The sequence below is a fragment of the Chamaea fasciata genome, unplaced genomic scaffold (assembly GCF_029207755.1).
Source record: "Chamaea fasciata isolate MVZ Bird 193981 ecotype frontalis unplaced genomic scaffold, bChaFas1.0.hap1 SCAF_4, whole genome shotgun sequence".
Taxonomy (NCBI): Eukaryota; Metazoa; Chordata; class Aves; order Passeriformes; family Sylviidae; genus Chamaea; species Chamaea fasciata.
The window spans coordinates 59,163,288-59,185,799 of record NW_027094089.1 but is presented as its reverse complement, the minus strand read 5'-3'; the positions used below and the strand labels follow the sequence as shown (position 1 = coordinate 59,185,799).

Sequence of the window (22,512 nt, the reverse complement as noted above, 5' to 3'; positions counted from 1 at the left end):
GCACTGCGGTTTACAATGCAAATGACTTCAGACAGGTGTTGCTGCTTACACTAATCCCTGCTGCCCACTGTAGTTTCTCCTCCCTGCCAACTGGGGCTCATGCACCCTGGCTGGCAAGCAGTAGCATGCTTCTTGGAGTGAATTTTGATGAGTCTCCCCCTTCTTATGGAGGGCTCCAGTTTTTAGAATTCAGGGCACATTTATTTTTTCTTCCACAAAGTAGAAACACCAGACTGATTCTGTTATCCAATTTAGGGAGCAACCGCAGAGTTGGGAAAAAGACAAAGAATTTCCTCCCACACCTGAGAAGAAATAACCTTTACATAAAGTGTTTTAGCCAATAGTTTGAAGTCTACACAAGTTGTTTCATTCAGAGTGAGAATGACACGCATAACCCTAAACCTATTCCCCAACCTGCAACAAAGGTAACAGAATCAACAGACAAGGACCAGCATGCTACCCTTTAGACAGGATAACAAATGGCTCCTGCTCCAAAACGGGCAAATCTGAATATCCCATACACCTCAAATAGTGAAAGGTTTCTCAGATTCATGCTCCCAATCAGAATGATTGCATGGTTGCACCTGCAGAGATAACCAGCAGTAAATAAAGAAGCATTCCATAAAAAACCAAATCCATTACCAGTACGTTATATTTTTTTATTCATGTTAGAATTTCTATCAGTGTTTGAACATTAATATTTAGAGAGTTTGTACATTTCCATTCAAAGTTTAAAAAGAGAACCACACTAGATCACAAATGGTAACTAAAACACAGTTCAGAATTGTATGAATATTCACACTCTCTTTCTCTCTTAACACTGTTAAACACTTTCTCTTCTCCAGAGGGTTTACAAGGAAAAGTGTGCACTGTAATTGTATTTCAGCAGTGTTCCAAAACATAATGGTATCATCATTACATATAAACTCTTTAAAAATATACTTCTGTCAAAAGACTTGATGACTACTATGTACACTACAAAAATAAATTTTCATATAAATAAATTATATGGCATAATTTTATCTTTGTAACTGAAATGACACAAACCCACTCCTACCAAACAGGCAGGCAATGAGACCCAGTTTGAATATTTTTTTTTCCTTTTAACTCCTTACACTAAAAGCTACAACAAGTCCATAATGTAAATGTTATATACTCTTTCCTATTTAACATTAGTAAGCACTCTATACAAATAAAAATCCATTAAACAGTAAAAACATAACTGTAATAGTGTTTCCAATAGAAATAAAATCCCTGCATTTTGTTTGTTATAAACTGGCATGACAAATAACTGTAAGAAAAACATTCTTATGGTACAAAAATATAAATATCACCCACGATTAAAAAAGTTAAGAAACAAAACCAAAACAAAATAAATGTTGCCAGCCACTGAGTTCTCCCCTTGCCAATGTGACTATCGAAGAAGGTCTACATTGTGCACAAAGCAGCAGACAGCTCACCCACACACAAGCACGCAGGAAAACTTGAGCAGGGGCAGGTGGGAGACACTGCAGCTTGCCCTGGGCCCCTTCCCTCCTGAGGAAGAGCAGGAAGCAAGGCAGCCTGTGGCACAAAGTTGTGCCAGCGGGGGCCCTGCCAACCTCTGACGTGTGAGCGCACAAGCTTGGTGGTTGAGGGCAGCTTCCAATTAGTATCATACAGTTTTGTTGCAGTGTGTATGATCTGAGGTCACTAAGCTGCTAGTGCTAAATTGGGGCCCCATATCTTTTTGTCATCAAGAGCTTCCATGTTAGACAGTGAACTGGACCAGCAGGCAGTTGCGACGCTAACCCTTGGTGTGCATGAAACAGTAGCTTATGTATCACGGGAATGACACCAGGCTCTCGCCACCTGCTCTTCGAGCGTTCACATTGGAAATCTGTAAACAAGTGCCTCATATCAAAGTGTTTTCAAGTGAGCAAAAAAGGCATGGAAATTTGTGCATTCTAATTATCCCCATTCATTTTGCCGGCAAGGTCTGTGGGCAAAGATAGACTCCCTGAAGCCACTGGAGAAAAACACTTTCCCATCAAAGAATTGGCCACTGCTGTTCAGGTATATATAAGGAAAAGCCCCACCACTGCTGTGTTTAGAAACTGAATATTGGTTGTGTTTGGCTCTGAATACAAAATTGAACATCTACCTGCTCTAAAAAACAGCTTGGTGAAGGGCAGAAAAAAGATGAAAAAAGAAGACAGAGATAATGAAAACTTGTGTTGCACTATTTCAAATTAAGGTTCTTTGTTCCTAGGGTTTGTTTCAAACTGGAACACAGATTGTAGTGTTTTTCCAGACCGTTCACCTGCAGCAATCCCCTTTTAGTTTAAAAACAATAGTACAAAAAGCTAAATTAGTTTTGCAAAGAGATCCCAGTTTAGCTGTTATAATTAAAAGTGCCAATGCAGCATGGGAAAACACAAACAATAGAGAAAAGAACTACTCAGGCCTTACGTGTCATTACCGTCCTGGCCCACCAGAAAGCTATTTATATTTAAAAAGTGAACATACTTTTTCTTTTAATCCTTCCATTTTATTTTTATCACTTACTATTAATTCCCTCCTGCCATGAAAAGAAGGTGACCAAAGATCCTTTAAATGCTGTAATGACTCCGTTAAGCTGTGGTTCACCATCAAACAATTCATTATCCAGCTTCTAATGCCATTCACAATTAACAGTATCAAAATAAGGCAGATGCTCATTGTATTTCTATAACCACCAGCACCTCTCAATATGCAGCACCTTTGGAAATGAAAAAATAATGGTTATAGTGTGCTTGCACTTACCTTGCAAGGAAAAACAAAAACCAAACCATTATATGAACAGTAATGAAGCCTCACAACATTTGTGGGAGGTAGGTAAGTATAATTATAACCATTTTACAGAATTAGCAACTGAGGCATGGGGCAGTTAAGGAACATGACCAAAGTCATATGAACCAAGTCATTAAGGGTTTGGGAACTGAAATGTAATTCCACACCTCAATTCCCTGTCTTCTCTAGTATTTTAGTTGGGCCTTTGATGATGGCAGTCTATAGTTGTATATATTGGTAAACAGCAACAGAGTTTTCCCTAGTGCCTACTAACAGGGAAAGCCAGACTCACATCAGCATCAGTGGGTTTGTAAAGCCCACCAAGTGTTAACATATAGTAAAGGAGAGACTACAGTACACCAGGAACATACACACAAAAGCATGCATATTTCCAGATGCACACTTGGACACATACAGCAAAACAAAACCTGCACATAGCTAAGTCTATTTAAGCCTCCCAGATTAACTTGCTTTTCTTCATATCTGCTTATTTAAAAAATTACCACGCATAGCGTGTTTGAAAGTTAACAGTAACATTTCATACTACCACAGGGTTGTGATACGCAAATTTAAAATATTTTAAAAAGACATGTACCCTTAAAAATCCTATTACATAAGCAATATTTGCATAGAATTATACAAGTAAATTATAAAATATTTAAGCAGCAGCAACTTATGCTGAAATTTAGAACTAGATTAAGCTTAGTTGTGGCACAGATATCAATGTACAAAAAGTACAAAGAGCACACAATTTTGTCCCCATTCTATTGCCCAAAGGCAAATTACTCCAGATTATACTACTTTACATCATTCTTTTGTATATTACATATGTGTACATCTTTTAAATATTTAAAAGAAATATTTAACAAAATAATACAATAGGTTACAGTAACAGTGAACTGTTGTCCTGATGCAGCATGTCCTTTCCTACAACTTCAAGCAGTTCTTCTCTTCAAGCACTTCTGGAATACAGTTTTCCATCTTTGGCCTTTTCTTTGCTTCAGTTATGGAGCAAAGTTCAAAGAAGTTCAAATAAGGACAGAAAAAAAAAAAAGGCAAACATTCACTAAATGTTGAGAAAACAAACAAATCAAACTAAGCCAACTAATTTCATGATTCTTGTGGTTAGAGTTAGCAGTCAGGAAATTCTGGCTCTACTTTCATCTCAGTCATTAATTTCCTGGTGAAGAAATACTGATACTGATTAAAAAAATGTGGATGCTTTAATTTTTAAGTTCCCAGTTTTAGATACCTGTGACAAATTCAGTCAAAACCAATGAACAGCTGAAGGAGAAGTATGCTACATTGAATACTGAGCTTATTTAAGAGTCTCATACTACTACGCACTTCAGCTTGAAAAAGCTGAAGAAGCCCACTTCTCACTTAGCTCATCTTCCAGAGGGATTCAGTCCTCATTATGGACTTCAAATCCTTTCATAAACTATTTTATTCAGATGACAATTCCTGAAGTACCTGGCAGTTTTATACTCTCCTGGGCAATGTCATTTCATATAACATTTTAGAGCATGCCTGATTCAGGGATCAGAAGACAGGACTTACGCAATGGTAAATGCAGTCGCACAACTCTGAAGATGTTATCCAGCATCTCTGCTTTATTTTCCTCATCTCGTAAACTGGGATTGTATGATGTACTTATCCATTTTGCAAGGTGCTTTGAAGTAGTTCATACCTGAATGCACTATGACTTCCCAGTGTTGGAGAGCACTATTTTAGCCAACCTCATGTTTAGTGCAAAATGTACTATGTTCATAGTTAGCAGATTTAAGGTGATCAGTGTGACCTGTAAGTAGTGCTGTCTATGAAAAGGTACATCTGAGGAACTCTATTTTTCCTCTTTCTTTTGATCACACCATTGCCTGACATAACCCAAAGCTTGCAGTTACATGGGACGGACCTACCTTATTGTGAGCTGTTGCCAGGTGTCCTTTCCTCACATTCAACATCTTGCAGTTCTATAACCTCTACTTTAGAATTTCTTCTCTCACATCGCACATTAAAAGGCACGTGGGGATCCTCAAATGGCTCACGGCCAGCTTCATGGTGTCCCTCGTAGGATGGAAAGCTCGGCACCCGGGAACTGTGGCTGTGCAGGGCAGGGTGGACAGCGACAGTGACCGAGGCCGAGGCAGTCACAGTAGTGATAGGCTGGCAGTAGGCTGCTCCTGTGGCACCAGCGGCCCCAAATGTCGGGCTCCTCACACTGTGGGAATGAGCCTTGTGGCCCAAGCGATCCCTACTGCTGGGTCCCGAGTGCCCTTCAGTGGAAATTTCAAAAGCATCCCTCCGAGGGTGGTAAGGAGGTGGTCGCGGCCCTTCCCTTGCTTCCCGTTTGGGCTGTCTGCCCTGATGCCACAGCTGCTGCTGCGTGCTGGGCTCTGGATTCGACTGCAGCCTAGGACTTCGCTGATGCCTCGCTTCCGGCTGAACCACCTGAGAGAGACACACACCATTACACCTCCAACAAAGCAAAGCAAACAAATACTATGCTTGCTTGTATTTTATGCAGAGAATAACTATAATAATGCTCTGACTCTACAAAGGGAATGTTATGGAATCTGCTAATTGATTTTTCCATGGTTTTTGTCTGAAGCTATTAAAACTTGGAAAGCATATCTTCAGATAAACACAGGATGACATCTGAAAACATTATTGTGAGGTTACTACATGCTGGTCCATCTTTTCAAAGGGATGGGTGACAAGCACTTGATCTTAACTCAACAAGCAGAATTGCAGGCATTTGGAAAAGGCTATTCCATGCAGGGAACATACACAGGATGTTAGTAGGGTAGTTTGTATAGACTGTAGGAATCTGTTTTCTGATTTCCATAAAGAGCGTGAAGCACAGCAGCTACATCAGTCAATAAACCGTGACCAACTTCAAATGTGGCTGTGCTTGTACCTATTTCTAGGCCTCTGCTGAACAAAACCAGATCCACATTGCAGCTCAGCATGCAGCATCAGCAGGGGTAGGAGACAGAGCTTTTTCACTTTCCTTTGAAATCACAATTATGCCAACCCAGTAGCAAGATGCAACAAGGCCCAAGATTTGGTACAACACCTAAACTACTTTCTTCTGGGTCTAATCTTTCTCCCCAGAATGTGCTGCCACAGCGAGGTATATGATAGGAATCCACAAAGAGCTGTGTGAAAAAGATTGGGATCTTGTAATCTCTCCTTCTCTCTCTGAAGACAGTCATCAAACAGACGGAGCTCTTGTGACTGGTGCCAATGGGATGCAAAGCAATTACCAATGCCAAAGGCCCTGCTTTTTTACCACCACTTTACCCCCAACTCAGTTCTAAAGGAGAGAATGAGGAAGACCTTCACTCCCTGCTAACATGTTTTGGCACAAAGTCACAAAGCACAATCAGTCAGAAGGAGTTTTCCATGAAAATAAATGAATGAATGAATGAATGAATGACTGAACGAATGAATGAATAATAAAACCCCCCAAAACATAACACACCATAAAACTTCATCTTGCCCTCCTGCTAGTCCACATGAAAGCTACTTACAGTGGATCTTGCAAAGAGAGGATTCTCAGTGGCTTCCACTACAACTTGATGAACTGGTGCCCCGGGGCCTCGCGTGGCCTCATACTGATGCAACTCTTCACTGATGCCAGACACTGTGGTTTGAGAGCTGTATTCAGAGTCAGAGGAATCTGAGGTGTTACTTGTGTGTCCAGGTGGCAGTGCAAACGTCACAGTGCCGGGGGGTGGCTCAGGAGATGGGGTGGGCAATCTGTCCTGTCTGTTGGCTGGAGAAACCTGATGACAGCAATGCTTTTGGTTACATTCAGCTAGGTCTACCCTTTTAATCACTAGGGCTTGACACAAACAATATTCTGCCAAATACATCCTGCCATTCCACAACAGTCTTAGCAGCAGTTTTCTGATGAACACAGATAGTGAAAAAAAATTAGTGTAAGTATAAAAGACATAGCCTCCATCTGCAGAGATGTATGTAAACAGGATAACACAGATTCTTCTGGGTATCACTGTCTAAAGAAGAACATGTATGCATGTATGTGCATGCACTTGCACTTGTAAATATAAAAATAACAATAAAAATAATATGTGGGCTCCCCTCCCCTTTCAGCAAGCTTTAGCAGTGATTTCATAAAACCACCTCTAGTGGGTTGGGACAGTGTTACGAGGTGTTTATTTGCAAAGAGAGACGGATACACACATCACAGCAATATATAACACACACATACACATTGAGTAAGAGACAGGTCATGCATTCTGTTAGGAATTGAGGGATTACACATTGTTGTCAAAATTGTTTTACTAATATTAAAAGAGCCCAAACACTTCTGAAATATACCAGTGGTGTATGCATACCTTGTGTTTTATTCTTGTGCACACACACACATATATATACATGTGAAACACAGCACACTGATTCTACTGACACAGGATAAAGATAACCCCATGTAACACAGTAATTGTATTAAATACAGAGCAGGTAATAAATGATCAACCACCAAATATAAAGTTGGTATCTGTGACTCCTGGACTTGGACTTTGTACTGTAAAGTCATCAACGTCTAAGTGAAGCCTTCCCCATATCAAAAATACTACTTGAGGCAGGAGAATGCCACAGGGAGAGGTGACTGGACAGTGGGGACCTTCTGGCAGACCAATCGTGGTTATCAAGGTGAGGTCTGTGGACCACCACCACGTCTGTTGGTCCACACAGGCCTTCCTGGTGGTCTGCTTAGTTAAACACTTTGAGGAATGCAACAGAGCCAGTGAGGTAGGAAAGTAGAAGGTATGTGTATAAAACCAACCATCTTTTGCAAAATATTGAGGGAAATCTTCATTTTACAAACTTCTTTGCTTATCACATTATGCGAGTAGTGTAAATAACGCTATCAAGTTTGCTTATTGCAACCTCTAAAATGATACTTATTAAAAAAAAATTAAAAAATAGAGTAGTATCAACCATGTAACAAACAGCATTTTTAATAAAAATTTATAAAAAAGCCTGAGAGCAAGAAACTTAATCCAAGAAAATTTTAAAAATACTTTCTAAAAACAGGGGGTGATTGAGGGGGACAGCAGTGCAGACATAGTATTATTTTTTCTGTTCACCATTAATTTTACTGACCTCAGGGTATGGTCCAAAGAATGAGAGAAGGACAGGAAGCAGCACCAATCCATTGAGAACTCCCAGAATAGTTAGGATTGCCAAAACAGCAAAGAAATACCTGAAGTACAGTTCAAATGGTTTGGGGGAGAGAAAAGCCACTGTTAGAAACAAGGGATTACAAATTACTTCTACATATGTTAAAATAATACAGATACTAAAATAACTCTAACGTATTACTAACATCAAAGGAAACAATTACATCACTTTCCATATAAGATATAGGGGTTTTTACCTTTTCAATTAGAGAAGCTACATCCCCCAAAGTGTTAGTTGAGAAAGGAAAGAAAAAAATTACATTTGTTAATTTCCCAGAATCTGGAAGCATGTAATGTTATTTATGAATGTGTTACACAAACACAAAAATATGGAATATGCAGGGGATGGCTGAATGGATTGAAAGCACAAATACAATGAAAAGGGGGCCCCATTAGTGAAAACCCAGCAGAAGCAAACAAATGAAGTGAAGGGTGTAGAATTTAAACAATTTAGTGTAGAAGGAAAAGAAGCCCTCTTCTCCCAGCAGCTAATCCACTGTGAAATGCTTCTGCAACTTACAGCAGAATGTCTAATTAAATCTACAGTATATCAGGTAAGGGTTTTCCTTGCCGTTCATTAATCAAACTTAATGCCTAGAATTCTGTTGAGTTCCAGTTTTACCAAATAGCTTGAATTGCAACTCTTTTACAACACAGGAACCCGCTTTCTGCAAAGAAAATGCCCATTCTATAGTAAGCTTCAGCATTGTACTAAGTAAGAGCACTCCACAATGGCAGAGCTGCATTGCAGGCTAATCTTTTGTTGAACAATTTAGCATCTCTGAATACTCTTGTTTTGCGTCAGCCAATTCAAACATAAAGGCTGAAATACTATGGAAGGAGAGAAAAGTGCACAAGTAGTTGTCCTTTCCCACCACTGAGGGCTAAGGTCTGGGATCCTTCATGAATACCAAGGTAAACCTGTCAGTAAAAGGAAAGTCTTGCTAGTTGGTATTTGCACAGCTGGGGCTCAGACTAAACTTAAGGCAGCATTGCAACTAATGATTTCAAGGACTCAGTTTTGGTAAATTCCTTGAGGAGTAGGCAAAGGAGAAGAACAGAGGGCAAGTTTGCTACTAATGGGTCTGCTGATTACATTGTCTAGCTGGCAACAAACTTTACTGCCTCCCTGCTTCCACATCTGATCAAATATATCAGACTCCTGTAAAACTATAAATATCCTGCTATTGTAAACATTTGGGAATTTCTGATCTGCATTAACAAAAATCAGCAAGCCAATCTACTCTACTAACATAAACCACCAGAACTTTAAACTGGGACACAGATCAACAACAGGCTTTAAAAACATTTGCATCTCATCCATCTAATGTTAGAATAAACAGTAGGATTATAGCTTTGACCAGTTGGTGTATACAGTGTCTGGTAATTTACTTAATCTTCCACATTGCTGGACTAATCTGTCGCTTTCCGGAAGTTTAGGAACTTCTTCGCCTACTCTTAACAATGCTCAAGCTCCCCACAGTTTATTTTAATATATTTTTTAAACACAGCAAACTGAAGTGAGATTGTGCTATAAAATCAGAAACTGATGGCCAAAAAAAGTAAAATAACGTAAGTTGAAAAGTTGAAAGGCTCATTTTATAAACTAAGAGCACATCCAATCCAAATTTGGTGTGAAGGACTGCTACAATCTTCCATTTGCTGTGACACAAAAATATGAACCAAAATCTCTCTGTTAAGTAAGAGAGTAGCACACCAAAAATGTGCCTCTTTAAATTTAGGTTAAATCTATCAGTAACCTGTATGCCAAAAAGTTCCAACCCTTACAAAACCAGGTCCTAAAAGAATAATTCTATTTCTTCAATACCAATACAATAAAGTAAATACTGATTTTGGGGGAAAAAATTCTATTTCAGGACATGGATTACCTGTATAGTAATAATCTTCATGCAGGTTTCATGAGATCTAACTGCAAACTGCCTGCTTTCTTCAAATATCTTTCATACATAAACAAAAAGCCTGATGAGATTTAGCAGTCATTCTCTCAGTTCCTGTCCCTGACATTTTGTTGTTCTTGTTGTCAAATGGACGTCAGTTAAGTCTAATCATCTATCCCGCTTATGTCTTTCTAAGCAGTTAAACCATCTTTCAGAGCATTTTTTATTTGGCCCAGTTCAACCTCAGTTCCATTTTAGCGCTTGGATTATTTTTTGTGTGTGTGCTACAGTTTACCACAAAGAGCCTGTGTTACTTCTAAGATTAGTCACTTTGCAGAGTTCCACAGGTTGTTTGGAATAGAAGAGGATCTGTTTCATTGCACTTCTCAAATTCCCCTCAAGAAAAGACTTGCTTTCCTCTATACTTGAGGAACTCACATTCTTAATTATATTCACAAGAAACAGCCTGCTTTTAGTTCTAAACAGAAGGGCCTTTAGGCTTTGCTGTACAAAATTTTAGTATGAAGTTCTGTGTTCATATTTATGGTTCCCCAGCTCCCAGACAGGGCTTTCTCCCTGCCACATCCCCCAACCCCTTTTCCTCATTATGTAAAACCCACATAAGGATGAAAGGGGAAGGCCCTGAGAGAGTCATTTGCAGCACAGTTGAATGTTTGTAGGTTCACGTGTCCTTTGCATACAAATTCCTGTGCATACAAGAAGTCTGGAGGACCTCAAGGCTAAAGGTCAGATGCAGCTAATACTGGACAATACAAGACGCTTTGAACTACTTCAAACCCAGAATTAGCAAACTTTCTAAAGAGTGACATTTTTGTGTTCCTTCATGCTAAGTGTCAGATTTTCCTGGAACAGATTTTAATGTTAGCAATGGAAACACTACCACGTCTAGCAAGTAACAAGGAGTTAATAAAACAGAGGGAAAGCAGGACCATGATGTAAGCATACTTGACACACCATGCATAGTAATAAAATGACAGATTCACTGAAGTGAATAAAAATTAAAAGCACACTTATTTTTACTTTTGAAAGAAAGTCAAAACAGAAAAATGCTTTACCTGACAATAAAATCAAACTCTGATCCTGCAAGCATTAACACCCCAAGCAGAGTAGACACAGCCCCATCCAGCACTGGTGCAAACATGTGTTCCAATGCAAGGACAGCCCTATGGTTCCTGTCTCCTATGGCAGTTAAAAATGCCTGTAAAACAAAAATATCCATTTGCTTAGGCAGATGTATACAACCTTCCAAACAGCCTCTCTCCTAGCATACAGAGTTTTCCATCAGTTAATTACTCCAAACTACAGTTTATCAGAACTATCTTTGTAGCTGGCTAACCCTTGAGACAAGGCCTGATCCTGCAGTTGTATCATACAGCAGCTGCTGAAGTCACAGAACCAGAGTAAGCACTGATGACAGAGTCAGACCATAATAATTCTGGAAGCAATGCCTACTTGCAACAGTAGCCCTTTGTCTCTGGATTTGCCTATTTCCACCTGAAAAGAATTCATGTAATAGTGAAAGCACTTGAGGTGTGAAAATGGCAGGGCTACTCCTCTCATTCTTGTGGGTTCATGGCTTCCATGACTTTTTTAACATTTCCATTTCACTCAAAAACAAAGATTTTGAAACTTTTAGTACTTCAAAGCTAGCAGTTCTATACATACAAACTTATCCTACAAATGGTGCTGAACATGATAGTGCCTGAGCAACAATATCACTAGTGAACGGCCTTCGTCCATCCCTACAACTCCCTATGAATAAGCTCTATCATGAACATGTAATTGCTGGTGTTTGTTATGAATTAGTCTACTCTGTGTATGACTTAATGGTTTAAGAAAACAAGAACCTGGCTGATCATCTTACTGTGATTTGTAAGGGCTCTCTTTGGTTAATTCCCTACTGGCTATTAAGATGTGTGCTGAAGCAGCTATCTTCCTCACAGTCCTGGAATTTAAGTCTCTCTTCTCTGGAATTAGAAAAAAACCAAGGTCACAATTCACAAGCAATAGCAGAAAACTGATCCACAAGTGGATTGTGAATCACACTTTAACTCAATTCAATTCTGCATTAAAAGTTCCAGCACGACTTTTTTGTTTATACAACACTGATTTGACTATTTATATGTTCCAAAGTTTTTATCTCTAGTGTCAATGTGAGAAAACCACTATTTTCAGTTTGCTTGGCATTTTACCTTCACGTACAGGTGACCCATGAAGTCCTGTAAATTAAATAAGTTACTACCCATCTAGAAACAACTGTTTTGTTGTTTTTTATTCCATTTTTCCTGTTTTAAATCTTCAATACTAAGAAGCTGTAATTTCTTTCTTCCTCTCCTATACTATTAATTTCTAACACTTCCCAAACTGTTCTAAGTCCTAGCAAACTCATTTATCTCCAAATGTCTATCTATCTGTAGCAGTGGGGGAAAAAAGATGTCATCACTTGAGGGATAAAATTGCTCCTCTTTAACCTTACCCTATTTCCACTGTGGTTTTTCTCAAAATTATTCTTTTAATTTAGGGTGACTTCATGTGCCCTAACTCTGTACAACATCTAAACCACTAGATAAACAGTAGAAAAATATTTTCCTATACACTGCATGTTTGTGCCCACTATTATTGGCCAATGGCTTCTGAAAAGAAGGTGCAGTTTTTACAAATGGAACTAATTCAAACATGTTCACATTGAGAAGTCCAGAAAAACCAAATGACACAATATCTGATTTTGAAAAACTCCTCTGAAGAATTATCTTTCGCAAGATAGAGAATCCACATGCAAGAGGTAACAAAAAGCTGTGTAACACTGATGCAACAATGGTGAGGCTTCAGCCAAGGATCATGAGAGTGTGGACTGAAGCAAGGTGATGTAAGATCTCTTGTTTTCTCTACAGAATTACATCAAGCAGAGAAAAAGGTATCACAGCTAATGTATCCTCTCTTGTCTCCTGGGAGACTGACTCAACAGTTAGGAACTACCTCATCAAGATCAACTCTGTTCCACTGATACAAACAGAAAGGTACACAAAACTGTGACCACTTTCCTTCCAAGAATCAAGTCACTGACAAGAAACAATAGAGATCTGTGACCTGAACATTGCCATAATTTTATTTTTAAATGTTTTTAAGATGCTTCTTGATTCTACGTACCAAAGCAACATGAACAGTGAATTCCACACCAATGCCAACAGAAGCAATCAGGATAACCACAGGCACTGCACTCAGCTTTATTCCAATTAGACCCATCATGCCAAACAGTTCCACAGTCATCAGAGCCAGCACCACCACCTAGATGATTTCAAACATCTGTTAGTATCTTCTTATACTCCAGACAATGAGGAGAAAGACGTTTCAAAATACCAGGGTTACCATAGGACATATTCCTCAAAGCCATCCTATATTCCCAAACACAAGCTGCTTTTACTTGTTTCGTTTTTCTCAATGGCAATGAATGCTGAATAGCCAGTCTAAATTACACTCTAAGAACCAGAACATGAAGCACTAACTTTGTATTGGCTACAATCCATCAGTGAGCTGAAAAATCATTTGTTCCTCCTTATCATGGATACTCCCAACACGTACATTTTTGTTTTTTACCCATCTTTCAGACAATCCTTCCAGAAAAAGTATCTTTCAACTACCTGTATTTGAACTCTCTTTTGTAGACCTGCAAATACAAGTGAGGATGTCTAAAGCACAGAAGAAAGTAAATGCCATAATCAGCTGATGAGTCTCAGGTTACAGAGGGCCTCTGAGCTTTTAAGGTATTTGGGGGGATTGACATGGACAAAATGAGCAGTTAAATATAAGAGGAAGCTTTTATTTTTCTTTCATCTACCTTGTAAAAAAAACTGAGGAAAAGGGAGGGGAGGAAATCTGGAGAACCAACTTTAAAAGTAGTTAAAGCCAAGCAGGAAAAAAAAATATACACTTATAAAAGCAATGGTGGACTCTGAAAATAAATGCCTTATACAAAGGAAAAAAGTATGCACTACAATAAATGATTTTATAAGCTAATGAATCAAGCATAATAACATAAATTGCTTGATAAGGTGCTATGAAAAATATTCTAGACTAAACATTTACCTTTTAACATACCTGTCATATAAATGTTCATTACAAAAACTAGTAACTGTTTTATGCTTTTCTACTTCTGGCATTTTATAAGCCATACGATAGTTTATGGAATTTAAACATAGGAACATCATCATTCAATTTAACTTGAATGTTTACTGAGAGACTTATGTGCCTTTCAGAAAGCATGGAGGAGTATTCTCTGCAGATTTATGCTCTTTCTCCTCGATAGCTTAGTTACAGGCTTTCCACAGTGCAAACCGTAGAACATAGGCATTTCAGTTTTTTCCTGAAAGATTGCATTCAGAAATGGCTGGGAAAATTTATGGACAAGCTAGTCATAAGCATCTGCCTTGAAAAATAACTATGTGTGAGAAAAGAAGATAAGGAATACAGAATTAGCAATTGTTTTAATAAAGCTCTTAATTTTCCTCTGTGTCTTTATTTCTTATGTTAGTGTGCATTTGAGCAAGGGTAAAAGTTTATGTACCTTTCCAAGAAACCTTTAAACCTGCAAAAAAAGTGGCCAGAAGATTAAGGTTATTAAGGTTTGTACCTCCCTACCCCCTCAAGTTGAATAAATATATAATGAATGATGCAATATACATACTCCACCAGAGGCCCAGACATAAACAAAACCTTCCTGACTACAGCAAGAGCTATGCTGAAAGGAATTTGACTTCAACAAAGACCCTTATAATAAACTTACAATGATCCCAGCTGTCCAGGGGTTTAGGAGGAAGAGGGCACACACCAGAAACGTGCAAGCTAAAACCACACTAATGGATAAGAGGAGCCAGTGACGAAGTCCAATGTACTGCTCCCAGAACAGAAATGGGTAACCATTTGGGTAGCTGGAGATCCCCAGGCTGGTGTAGTTATTACAGATAGCTCTCACTTTCTCGATAGCCTCCACAAAGTCAGAAGTTTCTCGCAATCCATTGAGGTAGAAAGGAAACTGAGCATATTCTATGGGCTCGGCTGCTGGAACTAAGAAAATGACAGTAGTGTTAAAATGTGTTTTTTGGAAGAAGATAATATACAGAGACCAGTGTTAGCAAAACATTTTATTCTTCACAGCAAAATGCATAAAAAGTGGCAAATTTTAATTTTACTCGTTTAGAATGAATTATAGTTTTAAAACTCTCCAATAAATAGAAACTGGAAACAGTACTTGAGATTGCTCTATTTTATCATGCAGTGTAATGGGATGAACACCAAGTTCAAGCCTACACCAAATTCCCTAACAGTTATATATAATTTAACAGTTATCTTTCAATCCATGTATTTAATCCTGATCATTGTTACATTATGCTTTTTACTGAATAGCTGGTCAAAAATCCATAACTGCAACGCAGGAGTAGACAATCACATAATTTAAAAATTTTATCCCAATGCTCCTCTTTAATGGAGTTCCTTTGAAATCAAAGATCATTTCCCTGAGATTAACTGAGATCCACTGACACAAAACTAGAGAAAAATTAGGCTTGAGCAGGTTGGGGTTCTTTTTAAGATTTCCATCAAATATTTGGAAATTCAGATGCAGAAATCCACATTCTGATGGAAATCAGTGGAGAACCCCCCCCCCCCATAGAAAAATAATGACTTACTGAGGAAATACATAACTTTTTATCCTTGAATAATTTGACAAAACAACACTCCACATACTTCTTTCTGAGCGTAATGCAAGGTCTTCTCTATGACTAGAAAAGAAAAGGCTTCTACAACAAGTTTTTGGTTACTGCCATTGTGTGCTCCAAACCCTGCAGCTTCATTCAGTTGATTTGCTTAACATGATTTGCCCTATTATAATCTCAACTATAAATTTTCATTAAGACAAAACTTGGCTGACTGCCACAAAGTTCTAGGGTTTGGATACACTGAGGCATGGCTATCCAACCACATTTTCAAGTGCACCAGTTGTCCCCTATATGCCCTCTCCCCTTCCCTATTGGTGTCCAACTAGCAATCCTCCCAATGAATTGAAAGCTGAAGCAAAACCAGCTGGTACTGGTGCCAGGAAACAGTGAATGGTGTGAAGTGGGACTTCTCCTCTAGTCCCTCTAGCTCTTGTACCATATCAGTGCAGTAGCTTAGTGTATGAGTTTCTTTGGTAAAAATTTCTTAGGTATTAAGAATTGAGAACAACCATGATAGAACTTCAGTAATGAAATTTCAGAATAACTTAGGCAGGAATTTCATGAAAAGCCCAGGTTTCTCACAAAGACAGAACTATCAGGTAACAGTTAAAAAAGCAGTGCTTACTCTAAATTTTTAGAGCTTAAACTCTTGCATAACTCATTTTTCAACATGATAAAACCCTGCAAAGGTGTCACAGTTGCAGTGGTGCTTGGATCTCCTATGACTACAGTACAACACAATGTATTCTCCTGCTTGCTCTTCTGAGCCCTGTGCAGCATCAGGGGTTACTGGCGCTTGAAGGAAGGAGTGGGGGCACTCATGTAAAGTGTAGGGGGTTAAGATGAAATGCTACTTACTCCTCAGCCGTGTTTCTGGCATGTAGTCTGCTTTGTCATGGACCCACTCAGGGCGGTGCGGGCGGATATTGGCCTGCGAGGCAGCGTAGGCCACGGGGTCATTGCTAACCCAGGCTGTCAGGTAGATGTAGAAAGCATTTGGGTTAATGATTCCATCTGCATCCACCAGACGCTGTTTAGTCAACTGCAAAATGGAAAGAAATTAGAAGCCTTTCAAAATAAGTTTTGCTTACAGGGCTCTTGCCATAATGCTTTCAACAAATGGCCTGGAGATGCAACACACATATAGGAGGGTAAAAGCAAGAGAACATAAACCTTCCCTTGAAGGGACTTATCAGTAAACTATTGTTTGACAACAAAAACAAAATCTAAGAAAATGCAGTGACAGTGGTTATTTATAAATTAGTACTCATATAGTATTTACAATAACCACTTAATCAACAGATGGTTCCAGAATACACTGAACCAATTAAATCCAAATTCTGAAAGACTGCAGCCAAGAATGAAAAACAACCAAGTTGGAGAAACATATTTAAAGACACGGAAAGAAAACCTGGCAAGAGTCCCTATACATGTCTGTGTGCAGTTAACCTCTGTTGTTAACACTGAAGGAAATGCCACCCAGTAAATGGAGGAGAGCTATAAAAATAAAACAACATCTGTATAAATTTTGCTAACACTTGCCTCCTATGACCTATGTATTCAGAAAATGCCCAGCGTCAAAAAAGCAGACAACTGCCCTGTGTTATTTGGGTCACTGTGGGCAAATGCATCTGTGGGGTAAACAGCAGTGGTATACTTCCAAGGGTCTGTTAGCCAAATCCTGCACAGCTAGAGCTCTGACAGAGGACTCCATGGGTGAAAAGTATTACTGGGGCTTTTTGTTTTGTTTATTTAAAATTCTGGCTCAGCTCCAGTTCCAGGTCTTTTTAATGAAATGAAAAACAACAGTGACAGCAGTTAAAAAAAAAAAAAAAAAAAAAAAAAAAAAAAGGAAAAGAAAAAGTTGGATTCCAAGGATCTGGATTCAATTAGTCCACAGGATATGCAACAACTGTATGTCTTCAAGCTGTCTCTGGAACTGCACAGTACAGCGCTCAACCCCTGTGGGTGCACCACACTTTTCTCCCTCCCAGGCACAGGAAATTTTATCAGCAGCTGCAGTCCAATTGCATTTGTTCCACAGCGTACCTGGTACACTCTGCTAAACAAAATATCACTGAAGATTTTCTCTGCAACTCCCTTTCTTCGCCTAATTCATTACTGAAGCTTCATTCAGACCTGACAGCATGCTGCATGTTGCTATACAGAAGTGTGTTTCACACACTACAGTAACTTTGAACAATGTGCTCTGTAAATCTGTCACCTTTAATGCCAGGAAGAAAAAAGACAATAAGCAGAACTGCCAAGAAGCTCATTAAAAACACTATTTTTCTGCCTCAAAGCACAGTGAGTTGATGATGACTCTCAGAGAGGAGAAGGTATGTTATTGAAGAATTTCTTCTTCAGCATTTGAAATCTAATTTTAGTGTAAGTAGTAATTTCTAATGTATTTCCACTTACAAATGGCTACAGCAAATGCAGTCATATGCTGGGGTAACCTCAGGCATATTTTATTTAATGAGCTCTAACAACTGACATTTGTAGTTCTACAGCAGTTTAGATGTATTTGGTGATGGTGGTACAAGAATATGATACTGCATGTAATCATTTCAGTCTCCTTCCTCTATAATTCATCAATATCTTTCTTAAAAAGTTCTACTTTGCACAAATTGGTAGGAACAAACCAAATAATTGCAAATGTCTGGCACAGGACTAAACTCCATACACCTATGGATGCAGAGAAGTATTTTTCACAACAATCTCCATGGAAACTGAGCATCTCTGGCATGGGAACACAAAATGCACATCACCCAGCAACAATAAAGGACTGGCATTTGCCATGTCGATTTGAACACTTTGCAACATAGACCATACTGAGTCTGAGGAGTGGCTTCAGCAAAGTCAGAAAGGCATAATTCAGACATTCAGCTCCTTGAGCTGGAAAAAAGATACTACAACCTTTGTAGGCTTTTCACCTACCCCCAAGCCTGATGACTTGTGCATTGCTGTGCAAACCAGCATGGACTCTGATACACTACCTGGCTGATGTCAATGGGCTTTGCATGGTTCCCTGTTTGTACCAAGAGTTTGTAAGCCAGAACAGCATCATCAGAACCATTTTTATAGTTGTTGTATGTGATCTTCCCAGTTTCCCAGTCACTGTCAAATGCATCCTGAAGTCCTGAGGAGTTAAGAGAGGCAAGGGGAAGACAGAACAAGCAGGTGAATAATCACTCTCATAAACAAGTTTCAGAAGGAGAAAGCATAATGATGCTTTTTCATAGCTGAAGGTCATGGGTTTTGTAAAGAGCATATTATTCTATTCCATCTGGGTGGAGCAGAATTGGTTATCTTTGCCCAAATGGGTCATTGTCACTTATCAGATGGTGGAGTGCTACTTATCTCTCTTCATTGTTTCACTACTTCCATGGGAATGTCTTCTGCTAATGGACCATTAAGAGCTCATCAATGACATTACACATTACACTGCACTATTGTAAGCTGCTCCACACAGGGAGGAGGAGCCAAACCATCTTAACCTAGATAAAAAGGAGCCACAGTGCCACTAGGTATCCAGTTTTTCCACCGGATGCCTGGAGGAAGACGGGACCCATCTCACCATTACTGGACCCTTTTCTTTTCAATGGGACCATCTCCACTCCAACAGAACCACATCTGCCACTCCAGGAGGGCTTACTTTGGACTGCTTCCAACACTCTGACCAACAGGATGTCAGGTTGTATTTCTGACTCTGTCAGGGTTTTCTAGGATTTCTTGTTTGTTTATTTGTTTGCTTATTCTTCTGTACTACAACATCTGTATTTTTATATCCCTAGCAAGGAACTGCTATACCTATTCCCAAAATCTTTGCCTGACAGCCTTTTAACTGCAAATTTATGATAATTTGGAAAAGGGGGGAGGGGCTTACATTTTAAGGGAGACTCCAACCCTCCCTGGCAGATACCTGTCTATCTAAACCAAGACACTGAATCAGGATAAAAATTATCAACCTGGTGCCTCCTAAATTTGGGGCTCCACACTGTCAATGAGTGGGAAGTATCAGTTGCATGTCCATTATTTTGCCCCAAGGAAGTCAGGAGAAGAAAGAAAATGCAAGGGAGAAGCCCCAGGAGTCCCCTGGTTGTGCAGACCAGCAAAGCTGAGCTAGTAAACTGCAGATGCATTGTGCACTGGCATAAATGGCTTCCCCTCAAGGAAAGGGGAAGATCTTCTCCAAGCATTCCACTTGGAGAAGTGTATGGGGAAGAGTTATAATCTTGTCTAGAACAGAAAAGGGCTGAGCTCAGCCCTCATCCAACTTCACCACCTTACAACCAGAGGAGGCATAGGTCTATTACCTAGAAGGGAAACATTCTCCTTATTTGCCTCTGCCTCACCAAAACCCTGGATGAGTGCACCAAGCCACAGAGGACACACACTGCTCTCATTACTGTTTTGGGCTACTGCAGAGCACTGGGGCAATAGCTTCTACACTATAACCAGAAATTCCACTACGAGGGGAGAGAAAAAACACACTCAAACTTTCAACTTCAAACAGCAACTCAACTGCTCCTCAAGCACAGCATGAGTGAACACGATTTTGTCAATTTGTTCCATCTGTTCAACTTGTGCAGCTAATACAAGTCATGGGATCTGCTGCCAGCACATGTAAAGATCACAGCCAACACCTATTCACTCTCAACTGTTATTTTCCTCCTTGCCACCCTTCAAGGGGGAGGGAATACCTCACAGTAGAAATTTGGATCAGATTTAGTACAGGAAGCCACAGCCCAGTACAAGGAGGGTCTGTGCAAGCAGATGACAAACCGCATGTCCAGGGAAGGGGAGAAAAAGGCCAGGGGAGTGGCAGTGGAGGAAATCGTCGACCCACCTCACAGCTGGGCTCAGGATCGTAAATGAAAACCATCACTACAGACTGGATAGGTTAGCTACAGCTGTACTGAGATAAGAGCACTGCAAGAGAAAATGCACCCAGCTGACACCGCCTCTAGGACAGAGTACCCATTCCCATTGACAAACACATCCTCTCTTCCTTAGGAAACTGCCTCCCCTGCTGTCTCACTAGACCATGTCAAATAATGTGAATTCAACAGGCTGAGAACCAAATGATGAAAGAAGCTTGCCAGATCTCTGCATGTAGTCCTCTAGCACTGGTCCTGAGGACAATTTGCCATCAGGTTTTTCGACATCACCAGAGGATTTTGAGGTTCCCTTCGAAAAAAGCACTGTTTGCTGGCACCTCAGAGAGGGGAAACATTAGTTAGAGTATGCAAAAATATCAATCCATCCCTTCTGTGCCATGTCGAGCTCCACTTCAGTTTCTCAAGAAGTGGCCAAGGTGAGAGTACTTGGGTTATCATATCAGTAACAAGAAACACAATGAGTTCGGAAAGTTAAGAGGATGCTATCAAAAAAGCACATGGAAAAGAAGGAGATGACCTAAGAACAGCGTCACTTCCAGTAAAAGCTAACATCTTTTTGCAGAAAAGTTGTAGAAATCAAGGGAGTTTTAAAAACTATATATGGGATTTTTTCACATCAGCAGTCACTTTCGCATAATGCTTCAGAAGAAAGCAACAACATCAAAAATTATGTGGGAGTGGGGGTGAGGAAGGAATTCCTACTAACTCATTTGGGCAGCTGCCACCATGAAACACCAGATAAGATTTCCCTTTACAAAAACAAGCCTAATTAGAAGCCATCAGGGAATCCAAGCTATCTTATTTACATTCAGTCACTAACAAAACCCATGTTAACATTTACAACTTAAATGAATGATTAGTGTTAAGTTTTCTTCTGTTGCATTTTTACTAACAGAAAATATGGCAACATAAACAATACTAGAAAGCAAAATATGAGTGATCTCTGAAAAGAGAAGTGCATGAGGCAGAAGACACACTCCACTGCTACTAATGAGGAAGAATGTACAGCTAAACCAAGGATGTCTTCTTGGTAAAAAAAAAGGTTTTGTTCACATGTTGTTGCATTCTTCAGTCTGCTGGACAAATGTGTGCATGTCAGAAGGCCATCTTGAGCCATTAACCTCTGGCACTGAATTCACAGTCAAGTTGGCAGGAATTAGGTCAAAGCTGTTCCTGCTTTATTATCCAGTCCTTCCAGCACATGAAACTATGCCAGTAGAACCTGCTCCACCTCATAGAGGATTCTCCCTGAATCCACGCTAAACATGCACCTTCTTTGTAAATTCTATCTCCATTTCCCTTCCCTTGACTCCTTCAGCACCACCCACAGTTGGTAACAATCATGTATTATTCTGCCTGCTAGACTGGACCTTTTGATAACTCCCCAACTATGACAAGCATGGCAGCTTTTAGTACAACAGCCTAGCTCGCCCCTGTAACCGTGCCCTGTACCACTTGAAAACATAACATCTTTCTATTCATATATCTCAATATCTTTCTTTACAGCCCCATGAACACAGTATCACACTCTGTGAAGAGCGCCCTGCAACTTTACAAAGTGAGGTTGTATTAATTGTGACCCTCTCAGAAAAGCTGGGGAGGAGAGATAAGGATACAGACCTAAATGCTAATTAATAATCATAATGATTCATTCTGAAGCTGTGTGTGATCAAAAGGCCAGTCAATGGCCTGTCACAGGGCTGGCATGTGACATGGACTACAGCAAATTACTCCTGCTTCCTGGAGTCTCCCTGACCATTCTACTACACCATTTTAGCTCCATGCAGCCTCTCAGTATACCCTAGGTAACAGTAATACACACAGCTCCTCTAGTGGAAAAAAAAAAGCAGAGGACAAATAAGGATAAGCTGTCTGATGTGGACTGGAAGGGAAAAGTAACTATGTGCTGAATCAAGTACAGAGTAGGAACACCCCTGTGAGAAGAGCACATCTG

General features: G+C 39.6%; 1 protein-coding gene across 1 annotated transcript in view; it reads right to left on the bottom strand.

Annotated features, from left to right (window-relative positions):
- Positions 1 to 647: 647 nt before the first annotated feature.
- The window catches only part of PTCH1 (patched 1), a 72,235-nt gene continuing 50,370 nt past the window's right edge, over positions 648 to 22,512 (bottom strand). The window contains exons 16-24 of the mRNA XM_066181698.1: positions 18,654 to 18,796; positions 16,513 to 16,696; positions 14,724 to 15,004; positions 13,091 to 13,228; positions 10,999 to 11,141; positions 7,948 to 8,047; positions 6,348 to 6,602; positions 4,731 to 5,262; positions 648 to 3,809 (exon numbers count right to left, since the gene is read on the bottom strand). Of these exons, the coding sequence (XP_066037795.1) occupies positions 4,732 to 5,262; positions 6,348 to 6,602; positions 7,948 to 8,047; positions 10,999 to 11,141; positions 13,091 to 13,228; positions 14,724 to 15,004; positions 16,513 to 16,696; positions 18,654 to 18,796 (1,775 nt within the window). The 3' untranslated portion in view covers positions 648 to 3,809; position 4,731. The remainder of the gene's footprint in view (positions 3,810 to 4,730; positions 5,263 to 6,347; positions 6,603 to 7,947; positions 8,048 to 10,998; positions 11,142 to 13,090; positions 13,229 to 14,723; positions 15,005 to 16,512; positions 16,697 to 18,653; positions 18,797 to 22,512) is intronic.